Raw genomic sequence first — 17,110 nt, 5'->3', positions numbered from 1 at the left:
CTGCGCCAGTCCGCCTGTCGATCTCCCGCTCCCTTCTTCCCTCATTCGTGAACAAGATCCCGAGATACTTAAACTCCTCCACTATATATATATATATATATATATATATATATATATATATATATGAGAGTCATTAGTACTTGTTGATGGCATCAATTAGTTACTCATTCCTGTGTAAACCCTGTATAAAGCCTCCAACTCACTATTCTAAACGCTATTTCTGACATTTTGAATTGAAAAAGCTTCCTGGATGGGAAGCAAAACATCTTCAATCTTGGAAACAGAGTCCAGTGGATTGTTTTTTAACTTTTTTGGACTTTTATGACCTGGAGGATGACTCAGAATTACTGCTTACCTGATTTTGGAATAGTTCCCAGTACTCACAGAGGACAGAATAGTCAGAGATTTTAGTCAAGTAGGAGTAGTGATACTTTTTAAGAATACTACTAAATAAAAGTAAGAACTACGGCACAGTAAACGGTCTCCTTAAAGTAAATATAACTAATTACTTCCTGCCTCTGTATGTGGATACAGATTTCTAAGGTTTTTTTCATTGAATTTTAGTTGAATTGATCGAATGTTGTTTCCCTTCCTGCAGATGACAGTGATGTTGCCTCTGAAGGAGAAGGATAAACCCATCGTCAAGAAGCTGCTGTCAGCTGGCTGCTGTGCTCGCTGTGTCCTCAGGTTCTGCTGCGTGAGCGTCCAGGCTGCGTATCGACAAGCACATCAGGTACCATTCTGCTGTTTTCTGTTTATTTCTAATGTATCCAGCTTACAAAATCAACATCCAGTGACATTTTTCAAATGTTTCATATTCTACAGGAGACGCTTAAAGAACTACAGGCTTTCATTAAAGAAAAGGAGACCAATGAAGTTCAGGATTCAATGCCTCAAACCTCCACCCATGAGATCCTCAAATCCCATGATGCAGCGTTGTCTATAGATGTTGAAGAGCCTCCCTGTAAAAGAGCTAAGCCGGATCCCACAGAGACTGATGGGTCAGAGTCAGGTTCTGCCGCCCTGGTCTCACCAAAGAACTTGGACCAACGGGTCTGTGTGGTGTGTTTGGGAATCCTTCAGGATTTATGTGGCCCAGCTCAGGCAAAAAAGGTGCACACCTGTCCAAAAATATTCTGTTTTTTAATGAATGCATTTTGCTGTTAGATTTTTTAAAATGCCAGCAGTTGTACGGTTAAAACCCAGCTGTCCACTGGTGTTTTTTCATAGATTGCTGAGACAGTGAAGGCCGAAAACTACCAGTTTGACACGCTGGTCCTGTCCGTCTCTCTGCCTGCGCAGCTCTGTGTGCGTGAGGTCAGTACCTGTGAGACGACGACAACTTCTTTCATCTTGTTCTCCATCATATGTCAATGTCATATTTCTAACCTTGCAGCACTCCTGTTGGCTCCACGTAAAGAAGGAAGTCAGGTAAAGATTTCTCTTGTGTTTAACATGTTGAGAGTCATTGTCTCTAAAGATTTGGTCAGTCAGGGTTGGTTTATCCTCACAGAGAGAAGGGATTAGTGCTGGACAAAGATGATGTCATCCAGGTGAAAGAGGCCTTCAAGTGGATCATACAGGGTTTGGTCGCAAAAGAGCTCGTCGGCGTTGCTGTGGTTGGTAAGGTAGGTCGCATTAAGACACTAAAAGCACAGACTTTGGATATTAAACTCTCAGTGAAATTAAATGTTACATTAACAGGTTTCCCGCGGTTCCTTAAAAAGTCTTAAAAGGCATTGAATTCTTCAAAATAAAACTAAGGCCTTAATTGGTATTAAAATGTCTTCAATCAGTCTTTAGTTTAAAACATAAATAGGATAATTTTTATTACGATTTATTTTTGTAATCTAAATAAAACATTAAAATTGACTAATTGTTTTAATTTAAAAAAATAACGCTCGCCATTATTGGTTCCGTCCCGATAGCGGAACCAATAAAGCGTTGTTGCGGCCGGGACATTTGGGAGATGCGCCATTAACTTTTTGTCTGGAAAATATGAGCAAGTGTAAATGTAACCAAAATTGTCTCCAGCCAAGAGTTTTCTCCATGGCTAAAACCAGGGAACATACATGAGGCTCAGTGGATTTTGTTCAAGAAGTCATTCAAGCTCAGAACGATGGGAATTAAGGCAGTGGAGTCACACATGCGAAGCACGAAACACAAAGCGTCAAAATGGAGTTACAGAGAAACAGCCGGTATTTCTCAGTTTAGTTCCACCCTTGTCTCTGCAACGCCTCCACTTATCACCAAATCAAACATACTAAGAAAACCATACAAAGAAAAATAGCTGCAAAAAAGACTTAGCACTGGTTATGTTGGGGCTTTAAAACTGATTTGTTTTGTTCCCTGCTAAAACAAAGTTTGTGAATTCAGTTAAATAATTGTTAAATTATATCTGTCATTTGTGTGTTTTTAGCTTTCTTCCTGTATGGGAAGCTTTTCAAAATTTGAAACATCAGTGCAGTGGTTTATGTTAAAATAAACCTTTGGGTTAAGTTGTCGCAAGCAGGTTTTTCTTGTGAATTTGGTCTTAAATTTTTATTTCAAGTGGCATTAAAAAGTCTTAAATTTAACTTGCCTTATGCTGTAGGAACCCTGATTAAACTTGCATACCTGCTGAAACACAATACAAAACAAATGACAAAAAAAGAAAAGAAATTCACAACATTCCTTCCAAACGATCTGGAGTTTTCCCATAAAAGATAAATATAATCTTTGCAAAAGTGATTTTTCACTTTATGACCAAAAACTTAAATATGTCAATAAATGTACACAAATTGGTGCGTAATTTTGACCTGAAAAGAAACAAGTTATCAACAGCTTTCATGACAGAAAAGGGAGAGAAAACTGTAGCATGTATTTGTATTTAGACAATATGGAATCCAAACCACTAACCCCACCAGATGTCCCATTTGCAGTCTGTCACATGCAAACACTGCTTAGGTCACTTGATCTGATCAAAATGTCCGCTTTGGCCTCCATGCAAAACGTGAGAGTCGAACACACTACCTAAATATATCATGCCTTTTTTCATGCATGGTGGTGGCAGCATTATGCTGAGGGTTTATGGAGCTGAAAGCAGGGTCATCCTGAGAGAAAGTTTGTTTGTTATCTTGGCATCAGAGTGAGGACCATATCTCTGATTTCACCATCAAACTGAGGAGCGTTTGTACCAAACCAAGGACGTCCGGCTCGTCCTTAGTGTTATTTTTACTGACTTCTAGATTTAGGACTAAAATGACTCGAGTTATGTTTAACTTTGATCACTTTGAGGTGAACTGCTCCCAGCAAGTAAACTGTGCACTCGGGTTCGGCCGCTCACATTCGTTACAGTTTGCCAGCAAGTATACAGGCCCACTAATGCTGACCAAACGAAACATTTGACCAACCAGTTACAAAGAGAAGCGGCGACCTCTGAGCTCCTGAGCCTGACAGATGTAGCATATCTGTAAAAAAACAACAGCATACTATATTTTAAATGAATGCAAATTGATCATAACCAATAAGGTCAATAGGCTAGTTCTCAGAAGATAGATACGACTCATGAAACAGCAGACAGAGACTACTGAAACATCCAAATGGCCATATAAAATGTGCAAAAGAGAAAAAAAAACCCAAAACGATAAAGAGGAAAAAAAAACTAAATTAATCAATTCCACAATTAATGAAACCACATTCCAGGACCGTTTTCTTAATATATATATAGTCAAAATCATTCTAATGTGCACACAAATTCAGTAAGTGGTACTCTTTGCACTACAGATAATTCCAAACAATTTTTAATCAATATGCACATTCAATAAATATAAAGTTCCATATAAATTACATTCATGAAAAATCCAATAAATATGCACTAAATAAATTAGTTAACATGAAATGTAAAAAACTACTAATACAAACAAGTGCTCAATAAAAATCTAAGGCACCTCATTGTTCACATTTAGGTTCTTCAAAGCTAGTCTGGGCATCTGTTTGAATAATCAGCAATTTAGCAGCTAGACAACAAACAAAGACATCAATGAGCTAAAATTAAGCCACATAGGAGAAACACTCACCAATTCCATAGTTTGTATGTTACACAAACAGCTTTTTTCATGTCATCTCGGCTAAGTAGTTTGCTCCTGGAGCTCTGCTTCTCCCAACATGCCATAATGTTTCAAACTTCCCCACTCCAACTAATATACCTAGCTGATAGGCTGTTGTACATGTGACCCTGATACTCAACAGCAATTGGCTGTGTAGTAATGAGGGGATGGAAGTGAAAAAAATACACAGATATGATCACTGGGATCTTTCTCCATTATCTAAACATGTAACTGGAAAATCACTGGGATTTACACCCGGGTTACACCGACATTTCCCCTCATATTGCTTCTATTTGGTTGTTTATTTCTGAGATGTAACACTGATAAGAAGCCATTTCTATTCTCAGAACTTGCTATTATTAGTTCTACGACAGCCTGAACACCTAAATTCTGCCAATCATATATCTACAGTCATCTGTCAATCACATTTTTTCGGTCATAGCATCTTGATTCATATGTCACAGCTTTATATGTTGAAAGGCCCCGATTCCTACCAAAACTTTATAAAAAAAAAAAAAAAAGACTTATATGTGTAACTTTTTGTAGGTACTGTTTGAATGAATATTTTGCAAATCAAGAGACCTTTATTTACCAGTAGAAAATGGTAAGCAGGGACTATTATAACCTGACTCCGCCAGATGGATTTGCTCCACATATCCATCTGGAAACCTTCTTTTAGAAGTAATTTTGGGAAGGGGCGAAAATACTGGTTAGCTGATTGGTCTATGTTGGTGATAGACGGGCCATATAAACCAATCAGATCAACGAAGCATATGACGTACTAACAGAGCGACGACGAAGAGGAGCCAATTGACAGATCAAACTCTTGCCGAAACCAGTCGTGAGAAGAGCAAAAGCATCTTTTCCTCTGAGAAAAGCCTCCAGAGCAGTGTTTTGCTCTTCTTTCAGTGAAGAAATACTCTGTAATTCAGATAAAACTTGCTCGATAGCCACGCTAACGCTAGTTTCATCGGCTGAAGCCGCCATGTTCTTTAGACTGAACTGTGGCGCTTCTCGTTGCGTCGCACCTCAACCCGCCTCAAAGCCAACGCTGATTGGACGTTCGTTTGGTGAACGGCTCCAAACTTTCTTCAACGGAGAGTCTCCAGACTGATTAGCGAGTGAAACCTTGAAAGTTCGCGATATCAGGATGGTCTCATGAGGCTAGGACTATTAGGCATGAAGAGCAAATCCTCCTCTGTCATCACTTTCTGTTCTGCTCTCATTGGTCCTTCATTTTGTTTCAGAGCCCATTTGAGGTTGGCGTGGAGTTCATCCACCCAGAGACGGAGTCCGACTGCCACTTCCTGTGAGTCCTAAACTAGCTCCAGAAATGTTCACACCTCTCGAGCAGGATGTAGGAATGGAGGCAAAGCCACTGACGCATGAACCATAGAAATTACCAATTGAATCGAGGATCAGAAATTAGTCTCTGTGGAGTTAATTTTAGTTGAAGACAGAATCATGATTATTCCAAACTTAAAAAAGCTTTTAAAACAAAATAGTTTTCAGATCTTAATGCTAATCTGCCAGCTGTTTTCTCTTTACCATCCAGAGCTAAATCCTGTTCTGATTGCTTTAAACCCACCAAGAACAAACAGGTAGAGTTTTCCCAGACCACCAGACGAGTCCAGCATCTTTACTAGAAATGGTTCTGATTCTGGGTTTGGCTCATCTTCACCTCCCTCCCTCTGTAGTCGGTGTTCACCCGCATGGCCGTGGTCAAAGCTCTGGAAAAGATCTCTGACGCTGCGTTTCTACAGTAAGTAGCTGTTTCCTGGAAGTCTGTGAGTCACCTACCTGAAGGATGTTTGTGCTGTTACTATTTAAAAGATATTAATGAAACCTCAGAAAATAGCCAAAGGGTCAACTAGCCGCCCCGCCTTCTTCATAACGAAGGAATGTGGTGTCAATTCGGCCATGTTTGTGCAGCAAAAAATGGTCTGTAATGCTTTTGTTTTAATGTAATTAAGAAAAGGTCAAAAGGTTAACCAGACCCAAAATTAAACAAAAATAAATCACAGTGGTGTCAAATGTTTGCTTTGTGTTTAGGGCTAAAATAATTAATCGGATTAATCAATGATTGAAATAATTGTCAATTAATTTAGTAATCAGTAGGGATGCACGATATTGGGATTTTGGCCGATATCCGATATGCCGATGTTTTAAAACTCATGTAGCCGATAACCGATATCGATACCGATGTTAAAGCTGGACAAAATAAGTAGTCATTGAAAATAGCAGTTTGTTATCCATTTCTGGCACTTTGAAAAATAATATACTCAAATATATTTTCATATGCTGATATCAAATTGATTTTTAAAAACGCGGTATCGATCTATTTTACTTTCAAAATCTCGTGAAATTTCATCGTTCTGTTACAAACTCTCATGATATTTTGCAAATTCTTGTGAGATTTTGTTAGTAAAATAGATCGATACCGCGTCAATATATCAAGATATAAAAATATGGCAACATTTCTTGAATTTTCGGGGGATTTCGTAGCATAACGATGACATATAGCAATATTTTATTAGTGAAAGAGATTGATTTGGTGTTTTTAAATGGCAATATATCAGCATATGAAGATATTGTGATATTTTAATGTATCAATGTTTTTTCCCTCGTCTTTAGAAGTTTTAAGTCTGTAAAAAATAAGTTTTTGAGGAAGAAGAAGAAGTAGTATTTTTTTTTTTTTTTAGACTTTAGAAACTCAGAAGCTGATCAAATATCCAGTTAAATGTCGTTGGGGTGGCCGATGTCCGATATTCAGTTTTAAGGCCGATACCGATAGGGGGCCGATTATATCGTGCATCCCTAGTAATTAGTTAACTATTAAATGGAATATAGAGACTGTAAAACATGCCATTCGCTGACGGAGCGACCAAATTAGAGCAGTAATTATATAGAAAATGTAAGAAGAAAATATAAGATTAAAGATTAAAAAGATTTTTTTTTTTTTTTTTTTAAGTCAGTCTGCTCTATTCAGAAGTCCTCAGGTGGAAAAGTTTGAGTTTCACCTATTTTCATTTCTTAAACATCTTCTTTAAGGAATCTGTCTGTCTGTCGATTTATAGGTAGATTTTTTGCCTTGGGCCCTACAGACACATATATACATACATACACTGTGTGAATACAAAATGACAATAAAAGCTGTTTACGTTTAAGTCTAAAAGCTTTTTGTTTACTTTAGCAGCTGTGAACCGATTGCAGCACAAACAAAACATTTTTGCTGCACAACATTGCCACAAAGTATCGACACCATTTTGGTTTAATTAGTTTTTTGACTTGTAGGTTGACCGTATGACCTTTGAACTTTCATCAATAACCTTAAAACAAAAGCAGTACAAACAGTGTTTTGCAAAACAAATGTGATTTAAATTGATTAATGAAAATGTTGATTTGAAGAAGTCGTGTGTTTTTAAAATGATAGTGGCCGAACAACATTTTATGCTACTCAAACATTTTACACTTTAGTTTGATTTTGTTATTGTGGGGGTCGGTGGTTGACCTTATGACCTTTAAAATTCAGTTAATAACTTTAAAATTAAAGCAGCTTTGATCAAAACTTTTTCTGCACAAACATAACTTTATTGGCTGACACCGATTTAGTTTGACTTAAAGAAAGGGGCGGAGCAAAAGTTTATTCAACTATTGTCACCCATTCCAGGTAACAATAAAAGGTTCTACTGGATTCACTTTGTTTTAGTCTTTTTCCTGCTTCACAAAGGTAGACAGCAGCTTAACAAGCCATGATGGCAATTATTCTACATCCAAGTAGTATGCAGTTCCTCATATATATACACACATCAATTTTAAAGAGGTGGCATCAGTATGGTTCTCAGTATCAGCCACTACAGCACAGCCAGGTATCGGGTATCGGCATCGGCGCAACACTATCATAAATTAGGCTTATCAGCTATGTTTGTTATGTTTCTTCCATTTCTCCAGACATTACCCCTGTCCTCCATTAGAGGCGAGCAGCGGCTGCACGCCTCAGGACATCCAGTGCCTTCACGTGTCTGTCTTCATAGCAGGTAAGGCACCACCATTGGAAACTTTTATTTCCGTCTTTATTTTCTACTCAGAAAGTTAAATAAGCCCCCCCCCCCCCATGTTTAGGGAGGTATAACAAGTTCTGCCGCAGCCTGCCACAGACTCCCTGGGTGATCGATGGAGAGAGGAGGATGGAGTCGTCTGTAGAGGAGCTGATCGCTGCTCCGATCCTCTCTGCCTTCAGAGCTGACGGTGAGTCCACTTTAACCCACAACTCGCCGGATGATGCGTCCAATCAGAGCTCTGTTTGTTTATTGTTTATTGGAGTCGCAACCAAATCAAAGGGCTTCCGTAATAATATTGCCGAACTTTTCTTGTTCCAAATCTTTATTCATCAGACTTTTTATGTCGCAAGTGTCTTTAGGGAGAGTTTTCTAAACAAATGGACCAGAAATAAAATAAAAAAGTTTTTTCTTAATTCAGAATCATTGATTGGATGTGGTAATATTGGTAATATTGACTGAATGCTTTAAATTAGAGCTCAACCTCTATAGTTTATTTAGACCAGTGGCTCTCAACCTTTTTGAGTCTTGACCTCCCATTAAAAATGCACTGCTGTCAAGGCAGTGTGGTCTCTTGACTGAATCATAAGACCGAGTGAAGCATCTTAGTTCTACAGTGTTTCATATGAACACACATTAATTTTATAATCATTGAATAAACCTAACATCAGCTGTTACCCTGAGATTCAATATCATCCGTCACCAGACCGCCGCGCTCAAGTACGTCGTGCGGAGAACTTGCGCAGTCATGTTCATCAATGGGAACTGTTCCACCTCCACCGCTACTCCTCCGCACGTCACCGTCCACGTACGTCTTCTCCGCACTTCACCGTCAAAATACGGAGCAAATCTATTTTCTCCTCCAGTCTGATGGAAGCCGACCAGGTCAAGGTCTGCAGTTCGCACCAAACAGGAAAAAGGACGTTGAGAAGATCCAGTTTGTCAAAGTAAAATAGGGTAACGGCAGAATAGTAACCACTGATTAGAGCATTAATAATAAGAAGAATTGGATGCAAACTATTGGTACTTAAACAGAGAAGGAAGCAGCTTTGTCATCTTGATCAAAATATTTATTTTATGCTGAAAGGTTTAAACAGTTCGTCAAATCCAGTCGCAACTTCCAAGAGCGCATCTAAGAACTTCCAAAGAAACTTCATACTGCAGGGACGGATGAAGAGCTGCTGATTTTGGAAGAAGAGAACCAACCGACTTTGATCTTATTTATCTCTATTACAAAGATCCACAATGAAAAGAAAATTTGGGGAACAGACTGCACATATGCTTGAAGCTGGTGGTGATTTTTTTTTTTTGTTATATGTACCTATGAATTAACAAATAAAGATATCGCACATGTTTTCCTCCAGCTCCAAGGAACTCAGAGTGGAGCAAGACGGTAGGAACTGCAGAGGCTGTAAGTGTTGCTTTGTGCAGACGGTCTGGAATGGGGCGGGGCTTAGCGGGGCGGTTATAGAGGATGTGGGATTTGGGGTTAATTTCTTTATCATCTGATTTTGAAACACTCTGGGATTTCTTGAAAAACATAAAACGGCATCAAGAGGCTAATTTCCCAAACAGAGCGACGGCGGTCGCTGCATCCCATCATTCTGTGGTTAAAATGTAAACTAAAGCCAAATAAATGGTATTTTTAATGGAATAAAACGATAACAGCGTGTGCTAAACTTTAAACTTTATTCTTGGAGCTTAAACATGAAAATAACTTCCTGGTCAAAGGCAGATGTTTCCGCAGAGGCTGTTTGTTTGAACACAGCAGCTTTATGTTAGAAACAGCAAAACTCTGAGGAGTCGAGATCTGTGGTACTTTTTCTTGTATTTCGGGGCAGTAAATGTCTTTTCACAATGGAAACTTATCCAGGATTATTTGAGTCTGTTTTTTTTTTCTTTTTAAGTGGAGCTGTCATGTCTCCATTAGAGCTGAACCTGCTGTTAGATTCAGACGGAGGATAAACATGACAAAGAAAGCCAGACCGTACCCAGCTATAGGTCCAATTCAATTCAGTTTATTTCTATAGCTCCAATTCACAACACATGTCATCTCAAGGCTCTTTACAGTTCACCAGATCATCCAGTCAAATTGATTAAAAGTTTTCTTTCTAAGGAAAACCAGCTGATTGCATCGACTCATTGACTCTTCAGCAATCCCTCACACTAAGCATGCTTGTAGCGACAGTGGAGAGGAAAAACTCCCTTTGAACAGGAAGAAACCTCCAGCAGAACCAGGCTCAGTGTGAGCGACCATCTTCTGAGGCCCACTGGGGTTCAAGGAGACAGAAGCAGAGATACAAAAAGCAGCTGTAAAAGGCGGCCCCGTCCAGGAAACACGCAGCCAGGCAGACAAGCTCCAAGGCAGCTCCCATGTCAGAGGATGAAGAGAGCACATCCAGTTAGTCACGGTCAGAGAAACAGGACTACACTGGAAAAAAGGCAGATCTCCAGCATCTAGAAACAAAGGTGTTGATGGCAGCAGCACAGCTGATATTTCTCTCCAGGATGGAGTCACAGCCAAACAGGAACAGACCAGATGAAGCTACTATGAGAAAAAGCAGAGAGAGCAGAACGTTAGAAATTGAACTAACAGATTCTGCAGAGTGGGAGAATAGAGATAGAATGATTAAAAAGGGGTCCCTATGTCCTCCAGCAGTCTAAGCCTATAGCAGCAGAACTATAGAGATAGCTCTGGATAACCTGAGCCACTCTAACTATAAGCTTTATCAAAAAGGAAAGTTTTAAGCCTAGCCTTAAAAGTAGACAGGGTGTCTGCCTCACGGACTAAAACTGGTAGTTGGTTCCACAGGAGAGGAGCCTGAGAACTAAAAGATCTGCCTCCCATTCTACTTTTAGAAATTCTAGGAACCACTAGTAAACCTGCAGATTGAGAGCAGAGTGCTCTGTTAGGAACATAAGGAACAATCACATCTTAATGATAATTAAATTCCACACAGTCCTGCTCAGTGTGGAATTTAAGTCTGTAATTAGTTCAAATATCAAAAGACAGGAGCGATCCAAATAAAACGGTGTGATCAGAAAAAATAACAAACTGTCTTTTTATTGCAGGATTTAATTTCTCCTCCTCGGGCAGAGAGGATGTGGATGTCAGAACTCTGGGAAACGGTGAGTTTCTTCTGCTTTATTGGATGGTTTTATTAACTCAGGTGATCCACACTGCTGAATGAAATGTTATTATTTCATGATTTAACTAAAACAAAAATCTGTTTCTGTTAATAATGATCTCTTTTTGGACAATTGCCTACATTTTCCTGCGAATTAACTTTAGCTCTGCATCTGAGCTACTGTAGGAGCCTTACTAGTATTATTGGGTTTTTATACATCAGGTGATACGCATCATCAGGACCTGCTTGGTGGGCGTGTCCCTCTGGGCGTGTCCGGCCGCAGTCATCACTTCTATTGACAGCAACCGAGTATTATTTGTGCAGGCTGTTTGTAGCTTATCGTTTTATTCTTCGATTGGATGTGGATATCAATCTACTGAAGTAAACAATATCGCTACTGACAGAAGTGTTTTTCAGGCTCTCTAGGAACGTGTGTCTGACAGACGGACAGTTTAGCCCACAGCGATTCTCAGTTTGCCGCAATAACTTATTTTTTTTATGGGGCTGTTTTTTTAAACATTCATTCTAACTTTAACTTGATTTAAAGGAAATCTAACAGATACTATTCAAAGTAAGTAGGTCACCAGGTGACTTTGAACTCATCAGTGTTGGTTAGATGCTTAGAACAGATCAATATGTAGATGCACCATTTTATCCAACTGAATAAAAACTAAATTGTGATAATAATCTTTGGAACAAAGGAGGAGAGATCCAACGTGAGCTCAAAGCTTCAGCTACCACAGCTACAAACCACTAAAATATTTGTGTCATGATGAACTCAGACCTGAACCTTCAGAGGCTCATAAAGGCAGTTACTAAATCAGCCTGAAGAAGATTTCCAGGATTAAAGGATTAATGTCCAAGCAGGATTTACAAAAACTCATTCATGCATTTATCTGTAGTATAACTGATCACTGCAACGGTGTCTTCATAGGTTTTTTCTAAAAAGTCCATCAGACACCAGCAGCTGATCCAAAACGCTGCTGCCCGTGTTCTCGTTAGAGCTAAGAAGATAGAGAACATCAGCCCGGTTCTGAAGTCCTTTCACTGGCTCCCTGTAGCTCAGAGAAGGGAGAGAGGGCCGCAGTCCGGATCCGGACCCACCTGCTGGCTAATCCAGAACCAACCTGATTTAAAACATTCAGAATTTACCGCATGTTGCCCGACGGCAGTGTCTAACTTCACTTGCGCCTCTTCTCCTGTTAATACGGTAAAGCCCTCCGGAGCGTCCGGCTCCAGGCTGCACGTGATCCAAATGAGCCAATGAGCTGTCAGTCTGGGTTGCTGCTTCTGCTACTTTTAGACACAGCAGGCAAACCTGTGGCAAGCCGGGCGATGGGAAAGAAGGAGAAGACGATGAGAAAAAGAGAGCAGAGAAAGTGTGGACTGCTGGAAGAACTGCGGTGAACTGGTGAAAGAAAAGTGAAAACAATTCATCTTTCAAAACGATTTTATCATCCGTGTTAACGGACAGTTGCAGCTGTTTCTCTATAGCCATTTTTGGGTTGTCTGTTGTGTTTTAAATTGTATTTTATGTACGTATTACGAAGTTATTTTATTTATTTTAGCCCTACTTCCCTTTTCCTAAGTGGTTAATCCACTTGCCTTTAAAAATAAAGGTTATTATCAAAGGTTACTGAAGCTGTTCAAAGCATAACTTTATGCTTTGTCATAATAATCTTATTTTCCTGATGGACTTGAACCAATATTAAAGAGGACCATGCTGCCCTTTCAAAATAAAGTTTAGACTTTACTTTTGAAATAAAATGTTTAAAATTTACTATAAAAAGACTGGCTGTTAAATTCCTCATGGACCCAAAGCAGTGATGACCACAGATTTATTTTGGCATTCATAATGGATGAGCTTCAAAGAAGACTAAATGTGTGAAAGCTTTGTTATCTATAATGGATCATGGTTAGTTGTTGGCTGTTTATTTACAGGTGATAAAATAGTTTCCCCCTCTAAGCGTCTACTGGCATTCCCATCCTCCCTTCTTCATGTTTTTATAGATGTGTTTTTATTTTGCAGGACGTCCGTTTGCCATGGAGCTGCTGAATCCACACAGATGCCGGTTCAGCAAAGCGGAGATGAAGCAGCTTCAGGAGGTGATTAATGTCCCATAATTTAGTTTTACAGAAAAATATCTTATTTTTTCTTTACATTAGGCATCAGGCAGGCATTCTGCTGTCTACCTCCACAAGGATATCCAGTCTGCAAAAATACCTTTAAATCTACAAGTGTGGGGAAAAAAATCAAGCTTTTACAGATGATCTGAAACATTGAAGAGATTACCTGAATACTTGGAGGGGATTTTAAGTTCTTTGTCGCTTTCTAAGAAGCTGTGTGTGTGTGTGTATGTATGCATGTATATATATCTATATACAGGTGCTGGTCATAAAATTAGAATATCATGAAAAAGTAGATTGATTTCAGTAATTCCATTTAAAAAGTGAAACTTGTATATTATATTCATACATTACATACAAACTCATATATTTCAGATGTTTATTTTGTTTAATTTTGATGATTACAAATGACAACAAATGAAAATCTCAAATTCATCATATCAGAAAATTAGAATATTGTGAAAAGGTTCAAAATTGATGGCCCCTGGTGCCACACTCTAATCAGCTAATTAACTCAAACCACCTGCAAAAGCCTTTAAATGGTCTTTCAGTCTAGTTCTATAGGCTACACAATCATGGGGAAGACTGCTGACTTGACAGTTGTCCAAAAGACGACCATCGACACCTTGCACAAGGAGGGCAAGACACAAAAGGTCATCGCTAAAGAGGCTGGCTGTTCACAGAGCTCAGTGTCCAAGCACATTAATAGAGAGGCGAAGGGAAGGAAAAGATGTGGTCGAAAAAAGTGTACAAGCAAGAGAGATAACCGCACCCTGGAGAGGATTGTGAAACAAAACCCATTCAAAAATGTGGGGGAGATTCACAAAGAGTGGACTGCAGCTGGAGTGAGTGCTTCAAGAACCACCACACACAGACGTATGAAAGACATGGGTTTCTGCTGTCGCATTCCTTGTGTCAAGCCACTCTTGAACCACAGACAGCGTCAGAAGCGTCTTGCCTGGGCTAAAGAGAAACAGGACTGGACTGCTGGTGAGTGGTCCAAAGTCATGTTCTCTGATGAAAGTAAATTTTGCATTTCCTTTGGAAATCAAGGTCCCAGAGTCTGGAGGAAAAGAAGAGAGGCACTTCATCCACGTTGCTTGAAGTCCAGTGTAAAGTTTCCACAGTCAGTGATGGTTTGGGGTGCCATGTCATCTGCTGGTGTTGGTCCATTGTGTTTTCTGAGGTCCAGGGTCAACGCAGCCACATACCAGGAAGTTTTAGAGCACTTCATGCTTCCTGCAGCTGACCAACTTTTTGGAGATGCAGATTTCATTTTCCAACAGGACTTGGCACCTGCACACAGTGCCAAAGCTACCAGTACCTGGTTGAAGGACCATGGTATTCCTGTTCTTAATTGGCCAGCAAACTCTCCTGACCTTAACCCCATAGAAAATCTATGGGGTATTGTGAAGAAGAAGATGCAATACACCAGACCCAACAATTCAGAAGAGCTAAAAGCCACTATTAGAGCAACCTGGGCTATCATAACACCTGAGCAGTGCCACAGACTGATCGACTCCATGCCACGCCGCATTGCTGCAGTAATACAGGCCAAAGGAGGCCCAACTAAATACTGAGTGCTGTACATGCTCATACTTTTCATGTTCATACTTTTCAGTTGGCCAACATTTCTATAAATCCTTTGTTTTTATTGGTCTTCAGTAATATTCTAATTTTCTGATATGATGAATTTGAGATTTTCATTTGTTGTCATTTGTAATCATCAAAATTAAACAAAATAAACATCTGAAATATATGAGTTTGTATGTAATGTATGAATATAATATACAAGTTTCACTTTTTAAATGGAATTACTGAAATCAATCTATTTTTTCATGATATTCTAATTTTATGACCAGCACCTGTATATATATATATGTATATGTGTGTGGGTGTTAATTAATCTGTCGATTATTTTTGCGATTAATCAAAATTCAAAATTAAACCAGGTGAAACTTAAATGTTTTTTTTTTTCCATTTGTGGAGCTCTGGATAGCGCATATTGACAGAGAAAATGTTTTTTTTTATTTTGTTTTACTTAAAAACAAGATATTTTTAATTTTCTTACAATTTTAGTAGAAGCACTGCTCTAAGTGGGTCACTCTGTCAGCTAAAGGAACGTTCTAGAGTCTCAAGTTAATGAATCATCAATTACTAAATTAGCTGGCAATTATTTCAGTAATGGATTAAGCACATTTAATCCAATTAATTGTTTCAGCCCCAAATAAATATATATATATATATATATATATATATATATATATATATAAATTATTATTGGTTTTATTTTAATTTCAGGGAAGTTTGGTGGTTTGTTTTTAAATCAAAGTTTGTTCAACAGCTTAAACAGTTATAAACGTTCACTTGTATCTTTATAATTCTTTAAAAATGATTTTTATGTTGATGTAAGATTAGGCCTAATGTTATAATTTTTATTTTCTTCCTCCTTTACATGACAGATTTACCATTTAAACAAACAAAAACAAAAACTTTTAACAAAACATTTACAATTAATAGCAACGACAGAGCTAATTTAGGACCATAAAGTTTGTTCAACAACATAGAAAACAAAAAAAAACAAAAAACTGCAAAGCCTAATTGAAAATAAATATTTGAGGCAACTTTTCGGGTTCAACATCTTTTTTTCAGTTGCAAGCTGCTGGCCCCTCAGCGTAGGGCCCCCCAAAAAATTCCCAGCTGTTGCGTTCAGGAACTACTAATCTATTTAAAGCATAGTGGCCTGTGTCAGACATTTTGTTTTATTTTCAGTTTAGAAAAGTCTTTATTTTTAATTTTTTTTCTGTTCAAAACACTTTTGTTAAGATCCAAATCTTGTGTTTACTATTTCAAAAATACTTTTCAGTTTTAAACTTTTTTTTTTTGTGTGTGTTAATTTTCAAATGATTTTCCCCTTTCAAATATCTACAGTTTAAACAAAATGAGGTTTTTAACAAACTTTGTGGCCCCAATTAGGCTCCATAGAAATGTAGCGGTGCAACAATGTATGAAAGTATTATCTATCTCTAATCTCTATATGGGAGATTTTGTGCAAATCTCTGTTAATCTGAACTTGTTTGACTGTCGATCTGCCTGCAGACCATAAACGAGTCCTCAGAGAAAGTCAAAGTGAGAGACCTGCAGATCGTAACCAGGTAAGGAAACGGATTCTTCTCTTTCTCCTTTTTTTATGCCGAACTTTTAATAAAAATTGAAAAGAAATCGGCTCCATTCTGTAAACTGCAGAGAGGCCATGAGTCGGATGAAGGAGGGAGAAGAAGAAAAGACCAAGTCGTACACGGCACTCGTCTGGACCCAGAAGGCCATCGAGAAAGAAGACATCGCCTTTATTGACGACATCAAGGTGAGTCCAGCTGTTGGTCTGTCGGTGCTGGTTGAGGCTCTGATGTTTGCAGTGTTTATCTCATGGAGGTTTCATTTTTATGTGCAGGCACAGATTAATGAAACAGTAAAGGAACCAGGTCCATAAAAAGAATATATTTAGTTATAAATGAGGTAACATAGAGAGACATACAGTCATTAATTATCCAACTGAAGTCTTGTTGGTTTCACTTTTTATCTACAAAGCTGGTTCTCTGATTTGGAACTAAAACCATTAAACAATAATTTCATTTTTATAGGGGATTTTTATAGTTGGATTAAAGACCTGTTAATTTTTAATATATTAATATCTTGCCTGCTGTAAAAA

At 38.5% G+C, this 17,110-nt stretch overlaps 1 protein-coding gene across 1 annotated transcript in view; it reads left to right on the top strand.

The window, feature by feature from the left end:
• Positions 1-17,110, top strand: part of pus10 (pseudouridine synthase 10) — a 33,273-nt gene that overhangs the window by 8,974 nt on the left and 7,189 nt on the right. Inside the window, exons 3-16 of the mRNA XM_038278001.1 lie at positions 599-733; positions 826-1,113; positions 1,231-1,317; positions 1,397-1,431; positions 1,514-1,628; positions 5,336-5,397; positions 5,644-5,689; positions 5,786-5,850; positions 8,040-8,125; positions 8,211-8,336; positions 11,219-11,275; positions 13,304-13,380; positions 16,501-16,556; positions 16,648-16,765. Coding sequence (XP_038133929.1) covers positions 599-733; positions 826-1,113; positions 1,231-1,317; positions 1,397-1,431; positions 1,514-1,628; positions 5,336-5,397; positions 5,644-5,689; positions 5,786-5,850; positions 8,040-8,125; positions 8,211-8,336; positions 11,219-11,275; positions 13,304-13,380; positions 16,501-16,556; positions 16,648-16,765 — 1,353 coding nt within the window. The remainder of the gene's footprint in view (positions 1-598; positions 734-825; positions 1,114-1,230; positions 1,318-1,396; positions 1,432-1,513; positions 1,629-5,335; positions 5,398-5,643; positions 5,690-5,785; positions 5,851-8,039; positions 8,126-8,210; positions 8,337-11,218; positions 11,276-13,303; positions 13,381-16,500; positions 16,557-16,647; positions 16,766-17,110) is intronic.

This window comes from Cyprinodon tularosa, unplaced genomic scaffold (assembly GCF_016077235.1).
Source record: "Cyprinodon tularosa strain WSP-4 unplaced genomic scaffold, ASM1607723v1 ctg137, whole genome shotgun sequence".
Taxonomy (NCBI): Eukaryota; Metazoa; Chordata; class Actinopteri; order Cyprinodontiformes; family Cyprinodontidae; genus Cyprinodon; species Cyprinodon tularosa.
The sequence above is the reverse complement of the archived record's forward strand: the minus strand, read 5'-3'. Positions and strand labels throughout refer to the sequence as shown.